The 24,640-nt window shown below is 42.3% G+C and overlaps 1 protein-coding gene across 1 annotated transcript in view; it reads right to left on the bottom strand.

Moving 5' to 3' along the window:
* Window positions 1-938: 938 nt before the first annotated feature.
* Window positions 939-24,640, bottom strand: part of SLC5A7 (solute carrier family 5 member 7) — a 161,352-nt gene continuing 137,650 nt past the window's right edge. The window contains exons 8-14 of the mRNA XM_006031882.2: window positions 23,393-23,506; window positions 21,727-21,889; window positions 20,009-20,150; window positions 11,719-11,862; window positions 4,913-5,066; window positions 2,441-2,658; window positions 939-1,562 (exon numbers count right to left, since the gene is read on the bottom strand). Of these exons, the coding sequence (XP_006031944.1) occupies window positions 939-1,562; window positions 2,441-2,658; window positions 4,913-5,066; window positions 11,719-11,862; window positions 20,009-20,150; window positions 21,727-21,889; window positions 23,393-23,506 (1,559 nt within the window). The remainder of the gene's footprint in view (window positions 1,563-2,440; window positions 2,659-4,912; window positions 5,067-11,718; window positions 11,863-20,008; window positions 20,151-21,726; window positions 21,890-23,392; window positions 23,507-24,640) is intronic.

Here is a 24,640-nt window from a genome sequence, read left to right as displayed (position 1 = left end):
GCTACTGTGACAAGGTCCTTACACACATAGCCCTTCCAAGTTGCATTGCTGCTCCTCTGCTAGTAGATGGCTGGAAAGAGTACACAGCCTGGCCAGCTTGTTAGGGAATAACCTTCTATAATTTTACAGATGCACACCATGATTCCCCAGGAAAAAGCAGTAGTACAGTTTATTCTGTATACTTTGGTGGGACTTGAAGTGAGACAGTGGTCTTGTAACTGTAGGGTTGAGGGACAAAAGGCTTTCTCCTGGGACAAATGTAAGGTCTATTTACAGCCTTAGTAATAATCGTGCACAGTAGTGACAATATATCAGTTTGTGCCATTTAAAATGTTGACTCTTTTGTATTTCAGTCACCATAGTCTAATCTCTTAAATGACTGTATACAAATTTGAGTATCTTTATATACTGGCTCAACTAAATAATTACCACAGGTTCATGTTATTTATATTCTGCATTTGATATATTTATTACATTTGGTTGTACATAGTTCTGCTTGAATGGCAGGGGGTGGGATTTATCCTTTGTTAAACTTTGTGTAACTCAATCCAACGAGTCAGATGGTGGCACAAAACAATTTATTTCACAGGGTACTCGAAGTCCTGGAAGTGACTTAAAGAACTGTGCAATGGAATTGTATTTCCCAATTCCATTTTTCTTGTGCCAAGATGCTTGTTACCATTTTTGCAGCAGAGTTGGAGCATTGTTGTAGTCATGAAGGTCCAGGAAATGTACAAAAGGCAAGGGTTTTTTGGTGATATCTTTTATTGGATCAACTGTATAGTTGGAAGAGATGCTGCATAAGCTTTTGGGCACAAAGTACCCTTCTTCAAGTCTAGGGCCAATAAAACATATCACAGAAAAACTCTTGTCTCTGTTACCATTCTTGATGGGGCTACCCTATTGCATTGCTTTTCATGTAAAAGCAAGATTTCATTTTAATTATCTTTAGCATTGGGTGCCTCTGGGCTTGAATCTATATCACTGAAAGCATCTTTATTAGTGAAAGTTGAGTTCAGAGTTAGACTGTGACGAGGATTCACGGGTGCAAGTTCATTTAATATAATATTGTCATTTTTTACAAGAGTTGTTTTGTCCATGTGTTCCTTACTGTACTTTGCAACAACAGCATCAAGGAAGTCTAATTTTGGTGGCAAAGTACCACTTTCAAATAAGTACTTTGCTAGGTATGAGACAGCAATGTTAGTAAGGAAAGAAGTAAGCATGGCGAGTGTTTTAAATGGGAATCGCTGGACATAGATACCACTTTCATCGATATAACAACCAGGATAGATGATCAAGGGCTGAAGGTAAAGGTAGGGTTCTCCTCCTGTTATTCTGAGAAAGAGGCCAAACAAATATCCTGTAATCGCCCCATAAGTGTTGGTTCCTTTAATAAATAAGACACATAACAGTTGGGGGAAGATGATGATGTAAACGAGATCAGAACTGAGGTACCAGAGTCCATATACTGACTTAGCTAGCAGCGCCATTGCTGTTGCTGATGCTCCAAACACAAAAACAGTGATTCGCATCACCCATACTATTTCCTTGTCTGAAGCCTACAAAACAAACAAGCAACAAAAATACCCGTAGAGAGTTAGTTTGCATGTAGCAATTTATGTATGGATTTCTTAAGATTATATTTTATTAAAGACCCTAAAATATCCAAGAACCCTTTTTACATGATCTATACGTCAGATAAAAATGTGCAAGATGAAAAATATATAGCAGGTAAAAAAAAAAAGCTCCCAAAAATAAAGTCAAGTTCTTATCCCAAAATTCTTGCCCCTCCAGGAAAACATAGTTTAATGCAGTGTCCAACAAAACAAATAGTGTGATAGAACTATTTTTTAAAAATAAACTGAACAGGCTATATGCACACATTACTTATATAGCTATATAAACAACACAAAGCTAGTGTGTTTGGGCTATTAGTATCTCTAAACATGTGGCAGATCCATCATAAGAAAGTTCCTTTTGTAGTGTAACATGTTGACAGTTGTATGTAGCATTACAAGAGCCTCTTGGACCCTCAGCATCCTCTTGGACCCGGACAGCCCACGGGCCCACTCCCCCTCCCCCTCCCCCTCCCCTAGAAAGCCCTCAAGGAGCAGAACATCTTATTTAGTTAAGACTTTTAAAGAACTTGTGGTGACTGTAATAGCCTGGAGCTCTTCATATATATTGTAACGTTAGGAAAACTAGTAAATACAATTTCACTATATGCTTTCTTCTCTTATACTATTAATCACAGTAACAGATATTTCTGGGCTTTTTTATTTAGTTTATAGAATATGCTGTGATAAGAGAAGTGCTGTATTTTACCCAACTAGAAACAGTAACAAAGAAGAGACTTCTAAAGACACAAATGGCAATCTAACCATCTTTTAACCATCACTTGTCTTTAAAAAATGAACAAATGAAAATATAATCTCACGTTTTGACGAAACGAAAGTTGATAAATGTTCCGAGCAAACATAGAACTTGCTGATAAGATTGAAGAATCAGCTGATGACATCACAGCAGCAGATACTGCACCAAGACCAAAGAAGGAAATATAGACAGGACAAAGATACTGAAGCACAATTGGTAAAATCATATCTGCTTCTTGTCTTCTCCAGGGTTCTATAGCACCATACTCAGTCTGGTTCCAATCTGCAATATAAGTACAGATATAATTGATTACATGATTAATGCATGATCTGGTCTGTGTTGTCATGTTCCTTCATCCCTGCTGATCCCATGTAAACCTCAACAATTTGAATTCCAGCAAACATAAACCGGCTATTCTGATTTGCAGGAGACTTGTCTCTCTGAGATTAGACTGCAGTTTCAGCCTTATCATTTCAGCCTGAATACTTCAGGTGTGCCTGCTAAATGTCCTCATTTTACAATGAAACTAATGTGTTGAGTCGCTGCTTTTCCTAATAATTTCTACATCTTAGCCCTTCCTTTTTTTGTCAACATTGTTCAGCAGCATCTCCCTGACTTCCTGATCACCTTATGTCCTCCATCTGATTCTCTGAAATCAATTGCCCTAATCAACTAAAAGGACCAGTACTTCCCCAATCCATAACAGTTTGCTTGTTCCCAGATGCTCCCTTTCATTATTAGTGACACAGGAAAGACTCTTGGCAAGGTAGATGAATATTCTGAATCACTCAGTCTCCTGTGAAATGCCAAGGACCGTTGTGGGCAGCTGTTGATCTCACAGGACCCAAAAACTAAAGAAACCCTGTCTTTCTCTAGCTACTGTGCTGGATATCTTGACATAGATCAGATCTCAGACTTACACAAAGAACAGAGCAGGAACAGGGGCAACCACCTTTCCTGCTGCTTTGGGGCATAGAAAGAAGGGTGAGATTGGAAAGCCATTTCCCTCATTTCCTTCTGGCCACAGGAGCTAAATGGGGTATGGACCTGTGTCAGGAGAAGATTGAGTTTGGTGGACTAGTGAGGGAAGATGGAAGCTTAATGTCCCCAGGCAGAATTTCAAATTCATTTGCACACCCTGATTAAACCTAAAACAATCCTTTTGCCCCCCAAAATGTGTTTGTGAGTCTGTAATGTGTTCATCATGCATTTAGTTGATAGAGGTCAAGTTTGAAAGATGAACTCAGGGTGATATTAACTGTAAATAAGTGGTACCACTAATGACCATGCAGACTGCTTATTTACCTCAAAAAAGTTGGAACTGGATAGTCTTTGGGCCAGAAGTTTCTGGAGTCAGGTCTCATGATTGAACATGTACCCAATGCTGACAATTCAGCATCATACTGACAAGGTACAAGGCTAAGAAGATATGCAGCAGTACTAGAGATTTCATTTATTTGCTGACACTTTGTATCAAGGCTCATTCTGACCACTTTCACTAGGAAGTTAAACCTCTCATGGCATTTTTTCAAAACAGATGAAAACAAATTTTCTTTTGAGCATCCTCAATAAACAGGTCCAGGGCACAGATTTTATAAGGTATTTATCGTAAGTTTAATTATCTTTCTGAATTAGAGCCTGAAGCTGTAAGTTCTTGTTAAATGCAGAATAGCTTCCACGTTTACCTACATAATCAGTGATTATTAATCACTGCACAACTACCTAGGGGACTCAGGGTAATGCCCATCTTTTTGATATATCTGTACAATGCCTAAAACTGATTAGTAGGTCTCCTTGGACAGTGGCTCTGAAATGAGAGGTTGTGACCCCTTGTGAGGTTTCAGAACTTACAAATGACATCAAGTGGCATCAGGCCAAATTCAACTGGAAAAGCCTTGCATGTACTGGAAGTGGGATTGCATGCCCTAAAGTAGGGTCATAGATTCAGTGGTTCTCAACCTTTTGAGGTCCAAAAGACACCTTGGAAAATACCAGCTCTTAGCTTTCACTTGCATTTTGTCTATGGAAAAATAATAGAGTGAATCTTCTGTTGCAAAGAAAAACCAAAGCAGGTCAGAAATGTTTTTGACACTATGGATTCCTATTTGAAATCCCTGGGTTTATTTTGTGAATCATGTGTGGGTGTCTGCACACCTAATAGTACTAATATTGTACAGCACCCCACAGTACCCTGAAAAGCATCTCACGGCCCCTGTGGCACCCTGGTTGAGAATCTCTGATCTATGACATACATGATTAACATCCTCCAATTTTGGTCAGTTGTGGTCAGTCTGTGACACTTACACTAGACAGTTCAAGGGAGTATTTAAAATGCATCAAATATTTATGGTGTTAAACTAAGCTATGGGGTAACCTGAGTCTGGAGATAGTTCTGTAAAATTAAATTTGGGTCTAGTGTCATATGAAGGAAGTCAGGAGATTAGTAAAGGTCTGGCTAGAATAAATTAACCAGGAGCTCTGTAAGGGTTTCCACATATTGATAGCAATAGTCATATTTGGTCTTCTCAGTCTTTACTTGTTGATGCTCCGATTGCCCCAATGAGTATTGCTGGAAGAGCCATCACAAGACAGCCAAAAGCAGCCAGAAATGATAATACTTGAGCATACATGGCAGAAGATGAAGAAAGAACTCGCTGAAAGTATGCTTGCCATGGGATTCCTCCCAACATCTGCAAATATAAAACATAACCGGTCATTTCTGGTTGACAGAGGGTTTCTTCAGAGTATTTACAGGCACTGAAACAAACATCACCAATCGTATGCTCTTCCCCAAGGTTATTATTACCTCATTTATAGACTGATTACCAAAATTTCAGTCTGCCACCACCCTTAAGAAACAAATATTTTCAGCCTTAAAGTACGTACAATACCTATGTTTAACCACATCTCTCCTTTGTTAGGCAAGATATTTCTTTGAACAATTCTCATTAATACGTTGCACTTGTGACAAGGATCTCAATGAGATTCATGTACTCGATTAACCCTTTTAATAGGTTTGAAAAAATTGTTAACCCATTTCATGTGTGAAGAAAACTGATGAACAAAGCCCTTTCCAAGTCAACAGTCTACCTTAAGAAATAGTGGAATATAATACCACCATATTCTCTTGGTGTTAGTATCTAAATGATGCAACACATGCTATGTAATATTTGATTTTCACCTTCCTCATTAAGCATTTATTCTGTTAATCTAGTTTTTGGCAGGAGTGCCACAAAGTAAGTCCCACACCCTCCTTAAAATGCTACTTTAATCTCCTCCCCCTACCCATTCATCATTCTGCTCTCTGCTTCGTGCCCTGTGCTCTGTGCCTGATCTATTGCTACTCTGCCTTGTGCTTTTTGTTGTGTGTTCCTTGCCTGATCTGCTGCTCTGCTTTCTGTTCTCTGCCCTGTTTGCTGCTGTGCTGCCTGCCTCCTATCTAATCTGCTACATGCCACACACAGAGGCTGCCCAAGACACTTGTGGCACATGTGGCACAGGTTGGCCACCCTTGTCCTAAGCCACGGACCCATAATAATATCAATAGTAGGTCTTACACAGAAATGGCACAGATCTTTCAAACCATAAAAAGGGAAGACCTGTTTTTCTTTAAAAATGCAGTACCTTTTGTCTTCTGCCTTCTTGTGTATTAGAAATAGCTTTGAGTACATTTTAAATTACAAAAATATGTAAAAGAATAATGCTGAAAAGTTGAGCACTATGACTTCTGCCTTCAGAGCCAGGCCAGTAGTGTATGAAAAATAAGGGACTGGGCACACAGCAAACAAGGAGAAAACAAACTATTGAATGGTTACTCACTAAATGAACAGTACATCCTAGGCATTGAATAAAGTAGGGGGCCTGCAGAAATAAGACTAGTTCAATAATGCATTAACACAAAGGGTACACCCAGATGAGTGTGGACGTGTAGTATGTGGCAATCCTGGGGTCAAAAATACCCATGCCAAAAAAAAAGCAGGGTGGTGCACATGGTGGCAGCATGCACCACCTAAAGCCAGAGCCTGGCTGGCTGCAGTCACTCTCTCTGGCTGCCGGCCAGGCTCCCTGCTGCAGGAGTGCTGTGGCTGCAGCTCCCAGAGGGCCTCAGGACCCCAGGTAAGGCTGCTGACCCCAGTCTCCCCTACTCCCACCTGGGGTAACCTGCCATGCCCCAGAGTGCCCATGGCTTGGGCATTCCCTGGGGACAAGTAGCAGTGGCCATTGTGACTGCTACTTGTCCCAGAGGAAATACATGTTCCCCCTTATGGGGATGCACCCAAGAAGGTTGTGCGGTTCCTATCTTCTGGGCACGTCTACATAAGATGTTTACTGCAGAGCTGACTAATTAGCTCTGCAGTAAACATACCAGCATCCACACGTGCACCCCTGTTAGGGCACAGGAAACTAATAAACTCCATAGCAGGGTAGTACTTATAAATACAGCAGCAGTGCATGTGTAGATGCTGAGCTGGCTGGCTGGGGCACAAGGGTGTTTCAGTACAGGGGTGGCCTGTTGTCTAGCTCCTGCACTGAAGCACCCTTATGCCCCAACCAGCCCCTCTGCAGCATGTTGGATTGGTCAGAGCAGCCCTAGGCTGGCAGGCTGATCCCCCGGGCCCCTACCAGCATCCATGTGCTGCACAAGAATAAACTCTGGAGTGGATTGCTTTGGAGTTAACTGCTCCTAGGCATACATTCAAATGGTGTGCCTGGGAGCAAAAATCTGGAGAAATAAGTTCCAGAGTTTATTAATATGCACTAATTGCACATGCAGACTCACCCTCTGAGTGCTAGTGTTGTAACCTTAATAAAATTGCAAGGTAAAAAAAATGTCAGTTCCATTAAATAGTATCATATTGACACTCATTTAGTTCCTAATGGGTTGAAACATCTAGATACACCAAACAGACCTCTGACACTTGAGTTAATGGACTAACTGATGGCACTTCAGTAAAGGCCACTCATGCCATCAGCAAGGAAGGCAAGCAACCATTTACATTTGCTAGATCTCATAGATTTTTATCTTAAAAGTAATTCTTAAAACAATGGTTCCTGCACATTTGTGGACAAACAGCTTGCCCTCAGCTGTTTGCACCTCAGTACATGTGCAAATGTAATTTACTGCAGAGTAAACCCATTCTGGGCAGGCATCTCCATGTACAGGCATTTGGGAGCAGATTTGCTCCCACCTTGCTCTGCCTCCCTACAGCAGCCAGGGATAGCCAGGGGCTGGCAGGGAGCATGGGACCAAGACAGCTGTCTCCTGACTGGGGCTGGGAAATTGCTCTCTGCCCCTGGGAGCTGCCTACTGCCAGTGCAGGCTCTGATGGCAGAGCTCAGGCTGGGATAGTGTCCCTCTGCCCAGCAGCAGGGAGCTCCTGGTCCCAGCTCCATGATCAGAGCAAAAGTTAATCTGATTGCGGAGCTGGGACCAGGAGCTCCCTACTGCCAGGGAAGGGGGACATTGTCCTAGCATGGGTTCCACCATTGGAGTCTGCCTTGGCAGCAGGCAGCTTCCGGGGGCAGGGAGCAATCTCCTGCCTCCTACTGCCTGGCTGACCAGAAGCAAATTTGCTCCTGGTCAGCCATCTACATGTGCCTTACTGTGCAGTAACTACTTTGCAGTTAATTTTTTACCTGAATTTGCAGGTAGCAAATTAACCATGGAGTAGACCAATTTACTGTGCAGTAAGCATCTGCACATGTAGACAGTGACGCTTACTGCGCAGTAATTTGGTGTACTGTGCAGTAAAGTGTCTTGTGTAGATGTGCCCAGGAAGGTTTTTTGCATTACTGCTCAACTTGCCTCTTATAGCATCTATAAATTTAATGGGACCTAGTCAGTCTCAAGGCTGCTAATGATCCAGCACCAGCAGAGTCTGACTAGAAGAATCAGCCTACCTTGCCACTTTTTGATTGTCAAGTGAGCCCTCCATATGTACGTTAGACTGTAGTAGGTTGTCATTTTCCACTTCCTCTTTTCTATCCTGGCCCTGTTCCAGGCCTGTCTTTTACTCAGTCCTAGCGGCGGAACTAGAGTTGCATTCCCCTTTGGCTGTGTTGCAATTGAGCTCTGTGCGCGGGCCATGCCCGAAGTTCCAAACTCCTGCTTCAGCCACTATCAGGTTTCCCACATGTGATCCATTATCTGCAGTGTCCTTGCAGTACAGTCCCTATGCTCTACTCCCATATTGTCACTCAGACTTTTTCCCTTTTCTTATCCTGTCTTCAGTCTCTCCCAATGCTCACATTCCTCAATCCTGCTGGTTTCCAGTTCCAGTCTCTTTCTCCAGGTGCTTTGACCAATCTCAGAATCCACTTCCCTCCAAAATTGGTCCCATCCTCTTTGTCCTAGTTCCCTCTGCTCCCCCCTCCCCCCCCCCCCCCCCCCCCAACTGTGCTCCTATCTGGTCTGTCTCTCTGCTCTGTCCACTTCATCTACTTCATCTCACTCCACAGATCTCTAGTTATAGCTCCTTGCTGGCCTCAGTATCCACCACCCCAAAATCTCCTAGTAACTCTTAAATCTCAATCCTACTAACTCTCCAGCCCAACAAACTTCAGTCCCAGTCTTCTCTCCAGGTTTCAGTATTTTCCCTCCAAGTCCTTTCACTGGCCCTGCAGGTTCAGCTCTTGTCACCTCTACACTTGAATCAGGCAGACCTCTTCCTTCAGTCCCTTTAGCAATGCTTCCATTCACAGCATAGGAGAGAGAGTCTTTTTATTCTCTATTCAAGTACCTGAATTCAGTCTGGACATGGCCCAGAGCAGCTAAAAATTATAAGCCCTTACCCCTTGTACTCAGATCACTGCTTTCTATTTAGAAGCTCTGCTCCTTGCAGTCTCTTCATAGTATCTGATGAAGTAAACTGTTGACTATGGAAACTTATGTATCTCTGTTTTTGTTAGTATATATTCTATAAGATGCATTTTTACCTTGCCTTCCGCTTAAGTTCAAGGAAAATCTTGCTTAGTTCCATGCAGACTTAGGCTGAACTATGCTTAGTGCAGAAGCTGTGAAATCTTACCAAGGTTCTATTTAGCAGTGTGGCAAAGCCATAAACAACTTATCCACAGTTTTGCAAGGGCCAATAATGTGGTAAAAACCTGTATGAATTTTCTAGAGAACAGAAAGTTCCATCCCTGACAAAGTCCATCAAATTTTAGTTCCATGGGCAAGATAATATATTTTCTTAGTTAAATTTTTAGAGACAGCTGAAAAATTTTTGGTTAATTTTTTCAGAATGACCCCAAACCAACCAACCAACCAACCAACCAAAAAACCCAGTGTGAGCCATCCACTTGGCATGGAAAAATTTAACACAAATTGTTAAAAGGTGGCACTTACATGCTACTGAAAACATAGTCTTGTAATGGGAAGGGTTTGTTAACTTAATCAATGGGTGGAGCTATTATTGTTGCCTAAAATAAATGGATTTCATGATCATTAAACACTTCCGCTTCATTATAGAATGTATATCTGTATCCACCAATCAAAGTTTTCTCTGAATCACCTGCAATTGTGACATCATCAATCATCTGCATAAACAGGGCTGTCCAACTTCAGCACAACTGGGGGCCACACATGACACTGGCATGTTGCTCTCTGGGCCACATACTGTGCTGGCCATACACTGCTAGGCTGAGCCTCTGGGATCTCTTTACCCCACCACATGGGCAGTGCTGGTGGTGTGTGCCCCCCATAACATATCCAATGTGCACAGGCAATGTGCAGCCCTTTCCAGTGCCTTGCAGTGTGGGTTGCATGTTCAGCGCACAGTCTCTTACCTGCCATGTGAACAACACTGATAGCATATGTCCTTCTCCCCTGACCCCCTGCTCTGCAACTGTGGTAAAGGTGGTTGTGGGGGCCTGTGGGCCACATGCTGGTTCCCCATGGGTGGCATGCAGCCTGGAGGCCACCAGTTGAACAGCCCAAGGCATAAGCTATTTCTTGCTTCCTATGACACACTCCTCTGCTGGGAACATTATCCGTTAAATGTTATCCCTTAGCCTGTTAATTAACTTAGCAGAATGGTTGTCAGGGGTGACTGGTGCCTCCCGAGTCTGGGGTGTGGGGCGGGGGCAGGGAGGGAAGGCACAATTTGTGGGTGGGCCTGTGGGCAGGCCAAAAGTCCCATATCCACTTCTATACTTCTGTGCCATGGCTTTGTGCCCCGTATCCCACGACACACTGCCGGCCCTCATGGCAAAAAAACTGTCTCATCCTGAGTGGGGGCAACATGCTCTGTGGCCAGAGGCTGCTAGAGCACCAGCAGCAGGCAGCCCAGCACCAGCAGGCAGAGAATGTGCTGTTGCTGGTGCCCAAGGTCCTCCCACGGCCAGAGGCTGCTTGAATGCCATCAGCAGGCAGCCCAATGCAAGCAGGCAGAGCATGAGCTGCTGCTGCTCCATATCCCCCTGTGGTTCTGGGCTGCCTGCTGCTGCTGCTTGGGTGGCGTCTGCCCATGGGAGGAACTATAGCAACAGAAGCAGCAGCAGCAGTGGTTTCCCTGTGGGCAGGGCTGCCATCTTTACAGCTACCTTTCTTGGACCCTCTAGATGTGCTCTGTGGACCATGGGTTGAAAACCTAAGTCAGTTTTCATAGCTAAAAATATATATAGTTATTTTGGTAATGGTTCTCTACTTTGGAGCTACTTTGAAGTGAAACATTGCTGTATTTATTGAAATCAATCTACTACCAGCAAACATATGCGGTATTCATCAACAGTCGAGAGGTCAAAAATCTTGAGGCAGTTACTGGCAATTTTTAATTAGACACTTCACTTTCACAAAAATCACAGAAGACCTTATGAGTAGGGACATATCGAATTCGAGGTGACTGACCTCCACTTTCATAGGCAGAATGCAGGGCCCAGCAGCCATTTCATGGGCGGGCTGTGGCAGCCCCCTATACCTCTGATTGGCTGAGGGACTCCATCGGCCCTGCCTCTCACCACTGATTGGCTGCAATGGCTACCTGTCATACAGCCCCATGCCTCACCACTGATTTAGCTGAGAAGGCTGCCTGTCATGTGGCTCTGCCCCTCACCACCAATTGGTGGAAAGGCAGAGCCACATGACATGCATCCCTAGAAGCCAATCAGTGGTGAAGTGCGGGAGCAGCAGCCATCTTGCCGGCAGCCCTTCAAGCAGGCAGACCCCCATGCCCTCTGAGGACTGCTGGCTCCCCCTGGGGAGGCAGCAGTTTCTTTTTGGTAAGTTTTTTCCTGTGGATTTCATGGGCATTGCCTGATTTCATGCTGGATTTTGCAAAATCTGTGAAATCACCTACTTATGAGTGATTACATACTTTACTTTCTTGCGCATTCATCACTTACCAATAAAAGGAAATTGTCAATCCAGGTATAGACATCAAGTGATTTTATATTTCCAAGCCAAGGTTCCTGGTGTACTTTCTTCACAGCTGTGCGCCCAATGTCTTCAACTGCAGGATGCAACATTGCAAAAGGAACACTGATCCACTACAATCAAAGAGTGACATTTTATTTAGATTTTAAGAGTGAAAATAGTAAAGTCGAAAATGAAAAAAAACCCCTATTTTCTTTATTATTTGATTCAGTCCTAATGTCAGATTGGAACACAAGAGAATCAAGTTTGCTGCTGGTATAACTATGCCAATAAAGAATAAGCAGTCCCCTAAGCACATATCAAATTCATGTGTCTGTATATTTTATAGAATGAATTATTCTATACATTCCCACGCTTTTGAAAGTTAAACCCCTCTTCAGGAAAATGAAACCTACTACAACCCTGAAGCAAGGCCAGTTGTTGTTATAGACCTACATCTTTGAATTCATGTAACTCCTGTATTCTTCACTCTGAGCATCCTTTGCATGCCTTTAGGGTAAGGCTCACCAGATTTTGGGGAATGCCACTACCAAAAAGTGGATGAGATTATGTATTAACATGAGAGAGAGCTAGAAAAATCAATTTCATTACATTGTGGGGATTTGGAATGGAGTTTTGATCTATGGGGAATGAAAGCACAATCTATTAAAAAATCATGAAAAAAATATGGGCAAGCCCCTTCTTCAGGTACTCCCTTGAAATGTGGAAATACAGGTTTAAGTATCTGCTCTTTCTCAGATCAGGGACTTGAATCTTTGGTCTTCACACATCAGGAAAGCATCATAGTATTTAGCAAACAAGGTTCTTTGGGTATTTAGCTATCTTCTGTTGTCTTTTCTTTGCTCTCTTTTGTTTTTCTTTTCTGTCTCTAGTTTGGATCAGAAATTCTATTCTAGACCTGAGAAACTTTCCTAATAAAAAATTAGTTGAAACATACCTTTTTCAGAAACAGTTTTTGTTTCTATGAATTGTCATTTTCTGAGAAATAACAATCTGCTCTAATTAACTTTCTGACAAATTCTGTCTCATTCAACAAATCAATTTTGGGGCCTTAATTCTAATTTAGCCTACACCTATTTTATATTTGAATAATTTAATTAGTTCCAGTGAACTTATTCCCAAATTGCATTGATGAATATTAGATGAAAATTGGGTCTACATATATAGTATGTAAAATATAGAGAGGACCTATAGCATGTGGCAGGAAGCCACCTTTGTTTCTCTACCAAAAACTGTGCTCTGTGACAATTTGATAAGGTTGGGCCCAGCAGAGAGAGACATCCTTACCCTATCTCTTTAGGTAACCTGAGCTGGATACATTCCTGAGGGAGGGGGGAAACCTGCTCCCTCTGCCTACGTGACTGGCATCACATACCTGGGTGAGGGGCTTCCTTCCTGGTGGGCTAGAGTCTGCCCGGCAACTAGTGATGTATTTCAAATTGGTTGGCTGACAGCCAACAGGTGCTGGCCTCCATTGGACCAGGTAAATGAGGTCACAGGGCCTATATAAGTGAAGGCCGGCCGGGGAGGAGGGGGCACCAGCCATGAAGGATACTCAGGAACAAAGAAGAGCTGTACCATCTGAAACTTGCCCTCTCTCTCAAAACTCATGATCAAGGAACTGCCTGCCTCCAGAGGGATTCTCCAACAGCCTCTGGATGATACTTGTGAGTAGCTAACTGAGATCCAACTAGATATATAGCTTGCAGTAACTCAGATGTGAGATCAAAGGTTACCCCAGCCACAGGAGTTTGCTCTATGGGATTTCTCTGATATTGCTCTACCCTGTACCCTATTCTAACCCTACCCTCTGTAACCAATAAAGTTCTCTTTTGTGACTGGTGTAGGAGACTTATTAAGGGGTGGGTTTAATTATGCCTAGGAGGCCCTTTGGGTCTGCGGACTAGGGAAGACTATCCTTTTTGGCCCCTGACTTGGGGAAGTGCCCCAGGTTCTTGTATTGGGTTGAGTACCTGTAGGACTATTAGGCCTGTGTTTCCCCAAGGACACAGGCCCTAGACAGTCCCTTCTCAGGGTGGTAGCAGCATACGTTACCCCTGGACTCAGCGGTGGGGCTCGAAAGGGGGTCTGCCAGGGCTTAGGCACCCCTGGAGAGAGACATGGAGTCCGGAAGGTGGATGGGCATAGTGAGGTGGGAGGCTCAGTGCAGGAGCTCCCCCTACTGGCCTGCCACATAGCACATCCAATTAAAGTTACTCAATACTTTCCAAAAGATTTTCAGTTGCTTGTAACTTTGTCAGACTGGGCATTTGGTTACAAATTTCCATTCTGAGTGTGTGTTTCCAGCTGAATTTTTCTGAGAAAATTTCTTGAAAATGGTTCAGCTATCTCCAATACTAAGGCTATGAAATAATGAGTTGCTTTGCTGATGGAAAAAAAAATCTGGGAATCTTTTCTTTAGGAAGCTGTATTACTCTGCTCTGGAATAAGGACTTGAATTATGGCTGCACCTTTCTTTTGTCCTTCTGAAAATATGCCAAATTTACCAAGTTATAAACCCCTGAAAAATTGCACTTTGCACATGCTCAGTTGTGACATCTTAGATTTTAGCAGAGAAACATTTGGGGGATTCATTTTGGTCTGAACAAGCTTCAGCTCAGGCTTTCTTTACAATTTCAGCTATGAGGTGCTACAAATGATTCTGGATCCAAGCAATGGAACTGATAACAGGGAGCCTAAATTTACCACTGGCCCCTGTCAACATGGAGTAGGAAGCTATCTGGTTTAAATGCAAAGTGAATGAAAGTTGGACATAAGAGGTGAGATGAGAAGCATGCTGAGACAAAGAGTGAAGTAAGAAATTGGGACTGGAGACTGACTCAGGGAGAGAGGAAAACTGGGACTTAGATCTAAGGCAGGAAGGGCCTGGAAGGGAGTCAGGGATAAAGTGGGACTGGTTGGGTAAGGAAACTAAAGACAGGGAGTGATGGAAAAGGAGAAGAAACTAGAAATGCCTGGGCAATAATATGGCATTGACTGTGCCTAGAGATATGGGAATTCTTGCAAGGTAGAACTAGGACTTTCTGAGAAAGGAGACGGGACTATGAGGTAAAACCAGAGAAATGAGGATGAGGAACCAGGGATGGGAAAACACACTGGATTAGGACAGGGGTGCATGGGGACACACATGAAGAGAAAGGGAAAAAGAGTTTGTGCTCAGTAGAGCACAAACTTTTGCAGCGTGGATTTGGACCTGATGCTCTTGACTTGCACCAGTCTTCTCCTGTCAGCAAATTGCTGTGAGACCCAGTAGAAAGAGTCCTATTCCCATTGAGTGCTGGCCAAAACAGAAGATGACAACCACGGTTATCAGTTATTCCAACAGCGCAAGTCATAAAGATCTGTTTTTTATATGTATAGGTCTCAACCCCATGATTAGTCATGTGGCTGGCAATATTCCATACAACACACATTCTGATCTCTAGTTTTTTCTGGCAATATTCCATACAACACACATTCTGATTTTTAGTTTTTCTCTTTAAATAGGAAATTAAATCTGATATGTTTTCAAAAAGAGTATTACTGAGGATAAGCAAAGTTCTTCATTCAGAAATGAGAAAAAGCTGGAATGAAAGCTCCATGTGTAACCTTAGTTTGCTTTCTCTTGTGCACATGCATTTTTATAGTTTTTAAGCACATAATCACATACTATTTTTTCCACAGGACTCATCCTTGTTCAGTGCACATGCTGGATAGTACTTAATGAATAGTCATTATTAGATATTTTCTTTTCTTATTGTTAAATGTGTGGCCCTGTTCTCTATTCTCTGTATACTGTTCAAACCATACTTTGGGGACAGACATATGCAGATGTATGCATTGGTTCCAAAGAGGATGGAGCTAGACTGTTCTCAGTGATGGCAGATGACAGAACAAGGAGCAATAGTCTCAAGTTGCAGCAAGGGAAGTTTACGTTGGATATCAGGAAAAATGTTCTCACTAGGAGGGTGCTGAAGCAATGGAACAAGTTAACTAGAGAGGTGGTGGAATCTCCATCCTTGGAGGTTTTTAAGGCCTGGCTTGACAAAGCCCTGGCTGGGATGATCTAGTTGGGGATGGTCCTGGTTTGGGGAGGGGGTTGGGGTAGATGGCCACCTGAGGTCCCTTCCAACCTTAACTTTCTATGATTCTATGGGCATTTCCAAATGAACGCGGCCATGAGGTATGTGGTGCTGCAAACATGTCTGTGGCATCACATACCGCACAATCAGGTATTCTTCATGCTTCAAGGGCATACTGTCTGTGCATGCACTGCTCCATTTTTTTCCCCATGGTTTTTTTTTGACTAAGAAACCATGGAAAAAAATCCCAGAGCAGCTCACGTGCAGGCAGCATGCGCTGCTGAAAAGTGGAGCCAGGTTGCTGAGAGCCGTGCTGTGGCTGCCAGCCAGGATCCGTCTGACAGGATTGCTGCTTCTGCAGTCCCGGGAGGTCCCCCAGGACCCTAGGTAGGGCTGCTGGGGCCAGAACAGTGCTGGCCTCAGCCTCCCCACCCAGTGTAACTTGCTGCATGCCAATGCGCGTGTGGCATGGGTAGTTCCCCAGGGACAAGCAGCTGCAGTGAAAGATGTGCCCGTGCTACTTGTCCCCAGGGAACCAAATGTCCACGCTTGTCTGGACATGCCCTCTGATTCTATTTCCATGTGGGTATCTCTATGGCATACATGATTATATGATCTACATTTAAAAAAAAACATTTTAATTGATCTCAGCATGCTGATTAGGTGAGGATGGCACTGTTCCCATTTTATGTATGGAGAATTAAGGCATAGACAGTTTAAGTCCAAGTTTGTGTCTTATCTGAGAGGTTCTGGACGTGATTTATCTGGGTACTATAGTGTTTTAAAGCACAACTCCCAAGAGTTCAGTTTGAGCTGTGAGCATACAGCATTTCTGAAAATTAGACCACAGGGTCTCAAGTCAGGCAACCAGAAAATGAAGAATAGACAATTAGCAAACACCTGTTTATTTTGGTTTGTTACATTTCTAGCATCACACAGGAACTCTGTGATGGAGGCAGGGGTAAAAATCCAGGTCCCCAGGGCAGTATTCGGTTGTCTGAACCATGATTCCATTAGTTTTTAGTTTTCCTAATTCATTCAATGCACACCTTCCAAATTCTGCAACAAAACTCATCAAATGAAGAAAAGAGGCTGTACACTCCTGGTTAAAACCCAGAGCAGAGTTTGAAAATTGTGCAGTTAATCGGACAGAGTGCCACTCATTGAACAATAAGGAGCTAAAAAATATTCAATAGATGCTCACAGAACAGACACTGGCCATTCTCTGCATGAAAGGAGCATTTGACCCATGTAAATAATCATAGAATCATAGAAAACTATGATGGAAGGGACCTCTAAAGGTCATCTAGTCCAACCCCCTGCTTGAGGCAGGATCAACCCCAATCAAAGCATCCTATACAAATCCTTGTCTAACCTATTACTAAAACTATGCAGTCAAAACTGTCACAACTGCAAGGTATAGCACCCTACCCTACCACAGGTAAAGGACAAGTTGTTATATGCTTGGGAGATCCAAGGAAAAGGGCTATGTCCACTGTTACAGAGGAAAGCAAAACTCCCCAGTCTGTATCAATATGACCACGGGGTAAAATTACTTCCTGACCCCAAAAACAGTGATTGGTCTAACCTTAAGTAGAGGGGCAAGACACTCTAGCCAGGAACTTCTGGATTTAAGTCCCAGCAGGAACATTGACACATCCTAGTCAAAATCCCCAGCCTTGGCTGCAGCCACCACCCAATGTTTCTAGGAAGGTGAATTGTCCTCCTCCTCACCCCTGACACATGTAGCAACAGGAGGGGGAAAAATTCCTTTCCAGCCCCATGCGGCAACCAGCAAAAACATACAGCTAAAAAAATCTGTTCCTGTTATCAGTCCTGAGGAAGAAATAGTAGGTCGTCAGGTATTTAAAGACTCCATTACTACATTGATGCACAAGGGAACCAAATTAAACAGGCAGACCTGATTCTTAGCATTTTTTAGTGTTTGAGTACTTACTTTGTAACTTTAATAATTATTCTTTTTATATATAAGCTTTTCTTGAGTGTTGGTGTGGCGGTGGGAGGACAGGACACCATGCAGAGATTGGTATGGGGCATATTCTTTGCTATCTCTGTTTTATGTTGGGCAAATAAAACAGGGAAAGGTAGTTTAGTCAAGGGAGAATAGGGGAGATGGGGGGGCTACAGTGGTGCAGTTGCACCCCCCAGTTTTGATTCCTGCTTTACCCAATGTTTAAAATGAATTGCCTGGTAGTGATAGCAGCATCTATAGTCAGGCAGCAGTGATGGAGTCACTTCATGGCTCATTATAATCTACCTGATTCCTTCTAAACTTCATTCCATAGGAATTAACAACCCTTCTTTTCTAATTGTCTTAATGTTCTAATCAAGCTATTGTTTCTGCTGCAATTCTGCTGTTTGCTAGCTGCTCCTGGTAATGCAGCTTCTATTTCACAGCCCTATAGGCTGTGAAATGCTTCAGGTGGGGAAAAATTAACTCAGATTTGGAAATAACTTTCAGTGAAGCATTGGGTGCACAGTCAGGATGCTTGATTTTGTTTTATGAATCTGGAAGAGATGTATATTATGTGTAAAGAGATCGGCCACTGGTGCCCACCCAGAGTCACCAGTCGCCCATGTGCCTGAGTTTACAATAGCGATGCAGGATCCTATTCTCTAGCTCACTCCAGTCTCCTTTCAGCTAGTGCAAAACCTCTTGTAACTTCCTGGTGTGCAGAAGCACCAACAGGCATAAAGTTCTGGAGCTGACACCTTCCTTGCAGCCAGTGGCACAAAAGATAGGAAAGGCAGAGAAGAAAGCACTCCAGAAATACCCCCCACACAATTTTTCTAGAGTCATGGCAAGATCTTGGATTTTGAAAAGGGAGGTGAAGATTGTGCACTGCAGTATCACATATAACACAACACATTTTTTTCTCAAGGTAAAAAGAAACTGAAAGCTTTAATAGTATGCTAGGGGGCCATACGGATCTAATGACTACAGGATTAAAGAAACATCTTTTGAGTATTTCTGCCTAGTTTGTGTTTTTTAATACATACTGGGTGCATCTACACCTGACGCTACATTGCTGCAGCAATGCATTCCCTCATAGTGTGCTGCTACGGTGACATAGCAGCTAAAGATAACCATGCATGGCTGGCATGGCACAGTATAAGCTGTTACTGCACCAACATTTAGTACTTCCAAAAGAAAGTACTAAATGATGGTGCAGTAACAATGGCACCATACAGCCACGTGTAGACGCACCCGATGCATGATATAGCAAATTACTGCACATTTCGATAAAGTTATGTGCTTGTTTTGGCTTTGATCTTAAACCGAATAATATAGTCCTAGGCCCCCTAGCATACTATTAAAGCTTTCGGTTTCTTTTTACCTTGAGAAAAAAATGTGTTGTGTTATATGTGATACTGCAGTGCACAATCTTCACCTCCCTTTTCAAAATCCAAGATCTTGCCATGACTCTAGAAAAATTGTGTGGGGGGTATTTCTGGAGTGCTTTCTTCTCTGCCTTTCCTATCTTTTGTGCCACTGGCTGCAAGGAAGGTGTCAGCTCCAGAACTTTATGCCTGTTGGTGCTTCTGCACACCAGGAAGTTACAAGAGGTTTTGCACTAGCTGAAAGGAGACTGGAGTGAGCTAGAGAATAGGATCCTGCATCACTATTGTAAACTCAGGCACATGGGGTAACTGGTGACTCTGGGTGGGCACCAGTGGTCGATTGCTGACTGGGGGGGCTCCCAATTTCAGGGGGGGCACATGCCCCCCTGTTCCCACTCAACATGTCGCCTAGGCTCAGGCACATTGGAGCAAATGTAGCAGTTCTGCTGTGCAGGGTGGATTTGGAGGCTTTGAATAATGAAAAGGAAGTAAGAGACATTGGTTATGGGCAGGTGTATGGCCAAGAATACACTCAGCTCTGTGGATCTTGCCATCCTCCATTCAGTGGAAGCCCTTTGGGGTTATAGAGGACTATTTTGTAGCACTGTTAAGGTGAAGTAGTGATGCCTTTTTAGGGCCACTGTTCTCTAGCCAAGTGAGGGAAAAGATTCTTTTTTCCCCTACTTCCTGTCAAGACACCCACGTCCTAATCTGCAATTAAGGAAGAGCATTTGGTCTCTGATGGGTGCTGAGTCCCATTGCTGAGAGCAAAACCACTTTGCTTTGAAAAATGGAAAAAGATAGTCAAACTCACCAGCCCCAGGAAGATGCAGAAGAGCTGAACCACATCAGTGTAGGCAACTGAGTACAGTCCACCCACTACAGTGTACATCGTTGCAATCAGAGCAGAAACAATAACTGAAATATTGATATTTATATCAATTATCACACTTATTGTTTTTTTTGGGGGCCCGGGGGGGGGGGGGGGGCAACAAAATACAAATTGTTAGCTGTTTGTTCTTTCTTTTTAAAAAATATTCTCTAGGCCAATGGCTTGCACTGGTTTCAAAATTTGTATCATTCTACAATGCAGAATGGTTCTCTTTGGCTCTGCCATGCCTTTATAATACAGCCTAGATGAAGGAGTGGCAGGGAGCTGCACTCTCCTTCCTCCCATGGAGAGTTTCCTTGAGTATTTATGTGGGGAAAAGTTTACTTTTGCCAGTGCTGCCATCTGTTATTCAGGCCAGTTCATGGTGATGGAATAGATAAAGAGCCTTGAGTTTCCAACACAGCTTTTTAAGGCAGGAGGGAAAGATCAGACCTGGTGGATTTTCCTTACTGGAAAGTTAACCTCTCTATGTGGAGAATGGCCCATTAAATTCAAGGGCATAAAATGGTTACATTTGTTCACACAGAAGCTATAATTCAGAAGCCTCCTAGGTGTATAATCATTAACTTTCGGTTGTTAAGACACCAAAAATTTTTCACAATACTTGCTTTGAAATACCACATAGACCCTTCTCCAAAATTATCTGAGCTTCATTCAGAAAAGAAAGCACATTTTAAATCCTTAGAAAATACTTCAGGCCACTCATCTCACATCACCTCAGCATGAAATTTGTTCTCAAATTTTAAGAGTTTTGTGACAAAATTATGGTAAACAAGTTTCCCATTGCTTTGTAGCTAATCAGAGCACAGTGGGAAAAAAGCTCCAAATTTTATTTTTTGTTTTAAAAAAAGATTGTGCTAAAAAATAAAGGCAATATGGGTGCATTGTGCGTATTATTTGCTGGTAAACAATTAAGGGAGCTAATGGTTACTCAACTAAAGGGCTTTCTCACTTTTAAAAGAGACAGAAAATCCAAGTCTCTGTTATAATTAAAGAGCTCAGCAACATAACTATTTTCAGGGATGGATGAGAAGTTTGGTGATTTTGTATTGAGCCATGTTTCAGTTAGTTCTCTGAATCATTTGAGTGCTAGGATTTTTATTATCATTCTTATTTTGAGAAGTACAGATGCATAATAAACTTGGATTCCCTGATAAGTTTCAGGTCCAGAAAAAGCACTTTATAGCTTCTTCTGCTGTGGTCAGATGGAAGTGACTATACTATTTATATGTATTGTCAATAAAGTTGTGTGGCTATTTTTTAGAGCTGTTATAATTTTTGTGACTGTGAGGCTGTTCAAACTTAGCACAAAGAGATATACTTTTATTTGGAATATAATCACTCAAGTCCCATTACAATTAAGGAAAGTGATGTAGCTAAAACTTTTCTTGTTGCTTTGAAAACATTTTGCTCAAAAATAAAGACTCTAGAACACTTCATTTAGTGCTGAGGCAATCAAGGTTCTTATAATCAAATAGATGGAAACCATCCCTTTCCAAACTGTCTGGCCAAAACAATCAGTGTTTAAAATCAGCCCCTGGATTTAGCAGTTGATTTTTAATCTATGCTGCTTTCATGAGTTTCTGATATTCTTTACTTGTCCTTGAGGCAGTGAACTATTATTTTATTTTATTACTAATTCCTTACCTAATGCAGAAAATATGGCGGCAGCCCAGAACATTTCTCCCATTAATGCAGGGATAAACAACAGCCCTCCCATTCGTTTTCCATACATCTGCTGGAAAGGGTCTAACATTGTAACATAGCCTTTGGAACGCATAGGTTTTGCAAAAAACAGACCACCTAAAATGTTAAACATTAAAAGACATCAATGTGAGTGGAGAAATACATTTACCTTAAGTAAAACCTTGCTGTTTTTTGCAGGTATACAAATAGTAGCCATACCGTATTTTTACAGAAATAAGTATAATTAAAAATATCCTACAAAGGAGATTTTATTTTGGGATAAGAAAAGGGCTTTTTCCAAGAGTAGGATAAAACTAAAAGAAAATCATTAACAATCCTTACCTGCAATATGGTCTAATTATGAAATAAATCTGGACTTTTAAGTCTCTATGGTTCAGGGATTTCAGCCTGCTGTTGGTGGCACTCAGTGGCCTTTCATCTAACAGTGTTGCTTAGCTTACAAACAGCATATTGGTAGAGCACAGGAGATTGTTTTTTGCTCATATTTTAATTATGTAGTTGTCCAATGCATCACTACCCTCCAGAAATGGAAACAAGTACTGAAATGACCTCAGGTCTGGTTTTCTTCATAATGTTATTCCATATCTATATAATTCAGGCTTCATTATAGAGCTCTAATGTATTCAATGGAATCTGAAATATGTATTTTAATACTAAATAGTATTAAAATACATATTTTAATCCCATCAAGGTATGGTGGACCTAGAACACAGGCCTTCAAATTTATGGGTAAGTGCTTGGTGAATCTTGGTTCCTAAGCAATTTTGCACCCACTGAACATGGTTGACTCAAACACCCAGATTTTGCCCAAGCCTTCTGGCCCATAGGCTCCATATGCCCCAGATTCACATCAGTAAAATGGGGATAATGCAATTGTGAAGCTTTCAGATACTATAGTGACAGACATCATCAAAGCACCTAAGGGAGGTGAACTGAATAAGCAAAAGCTAATAAAAAATATAAAAATATAAAAGATATAATATAAAAAAAAGAAGAGAGGAGAGAGAGGAGAAGAGCAGAGAAGAGAAAAGCTTGTTTGATTGCCATACTTGGCTAATGAGTTCAAAGGGTTTGAACCATGGTTATGAATACATATGCATTTGGAGCTGTTTCAAAAGGGATGCAGGGGGAGGGGGGAGGTTTTCAAGATGTTATATTCTTATTGTTACATGTCGACAAGCCAGGAAAGCTCTAGAGGCAGCAAAACCTCTCCAACTTTAACACTTCTTAATTCAGTGGAGCAGTTTTGCTACCTCTGTTTCATTCCTAGCTTATCCACACATAGCAATTTGAACATAACAGCTGCTGCCCTTTTCAAAAGTTCCCTTTTTGAAATGGCTCTAAGCGTGCATGTGTCCATACTCTGTTGGTATCAAAGGAATTCTTTAGGATTTAAGTTGTCAGATTATTTGCAGTAATTAGTAGTGCATTTGTTTCTTGTTTAAAGGCCTGCTCCAAAGCCTGGTAATAACACCAGAAAAACTCTGTTTATTTTAATGGCCTTTTTATCAGGCCCTTGCTACAGGGATCAAACAATTATGACATTAGCATACTTCTGAAAAATACTGAGATACTAGTTCATTTTAATTCTTTGCTTACCTAAAATCAGGCTAAGGGAATATCCAATGGGTGCCTGTGCCCAAGCCAGCCCATAGCCTGGGACATACACAACCTCTGCGGTCCCATTGATGTAGCCTCCTCCAACCCAAGTGGCTGAAAATGAAAAGGTGAAAAACTTAAAATGTATATGATGCATCTACATGAAATGCCATGTCACTGTAGCAACAAGCTACATCGCTGTACCTTGTTGCTACAGCGACATAGTGTCAGCTTGCATGAACCATGACATGGATGCTACTGCACAGTAGCTCACTGCTACTGGGCAGTAGCATTGGAAATGACCCATGCAGCACCAGGACTGTGCAATCATGGTGGTTACTGTGCAGTCATTTAGTACTTGCTTCAGTAACAACTGCACAGTCCAGTGGACATGTAGATATGCCCATAAAGAAGGAAAAACACTCATGTCATATTTCAAGAAGTAAACCATGCCATGAGGTCTAATATTACAATTATTTATTATTTGTTTTACTATAGTCACTAGGAGTATTAAACATGAGTCACAGTCATGGATCCCCTCCCCCTACAACCGCCAATGTGCTGGGGGCTGTACAAAGATTAACTAGAAAGATGTTTCTTGTCCTCAAAAGCATTTACAATCTATACATTATAGAGGAGACAACAGTCATACTGAGGGCACATTGACACACGCATATTAATGGGAAGCATTTTTGCTCCAGGTGCATCGTTTGCATGTGTGCCTGGTACTGCAGCACACTGAGCCAAGTCAGAGCAGCCCCAGCTGGCAGGCAGCCTTGGGGTCAGCCTGCTGGCCCAGGGATGATCCCCCAGCTCAACATGCTGTGGAGGGGGTGGCTGGAGCACAAGGGTGCTTCAGTGTGGGGCTAGCTACCGGCAGTGCTTACATTGTAGCACTCTCATGCCCAGCCACCTTGGGCAGCTTCTACACGTGTGCTGCAGTGGAGTTAAAAATTCTGCAGCAGGATAGAACTTATATTTACAAGTAAATTAAGTAAATCCAAGTACTATCCTGCTCCAAAGTAAATTAGTCTACTCCAGCCTAATAGGGACACACATGTGCATGCAGGACATTTACTGTGCAACTAATTAGTCTACTGTGCAATAAGTATCTTGTGTAGACATGTCCATAGTGTACAGTGAAAATGTGAGACAATATTAGTCATCCATGATAATATAATGGACTAAACAAGCAACAGCCTAACAATTATTTTTGGAGGCATAGCACTGAACAAACATTTTAAAGGG

This window comes from Alligator sinensis, unplaced genomic scaffold (genome assembly GCF_000455745.1).
Source record: "Alligator sinensis unplaced genomic scaffold, ASM45574v1 scaffold1232_1, whole genome shotgun sequence".
NCBI lineage: Eukaryota > Metazoa > Chordata > Crocodylia > Alligatoridae > Alligator > Alligator sinensis.
This window is presented reverse-complemented; position numbering and strand designations above follow the sequence as displayed.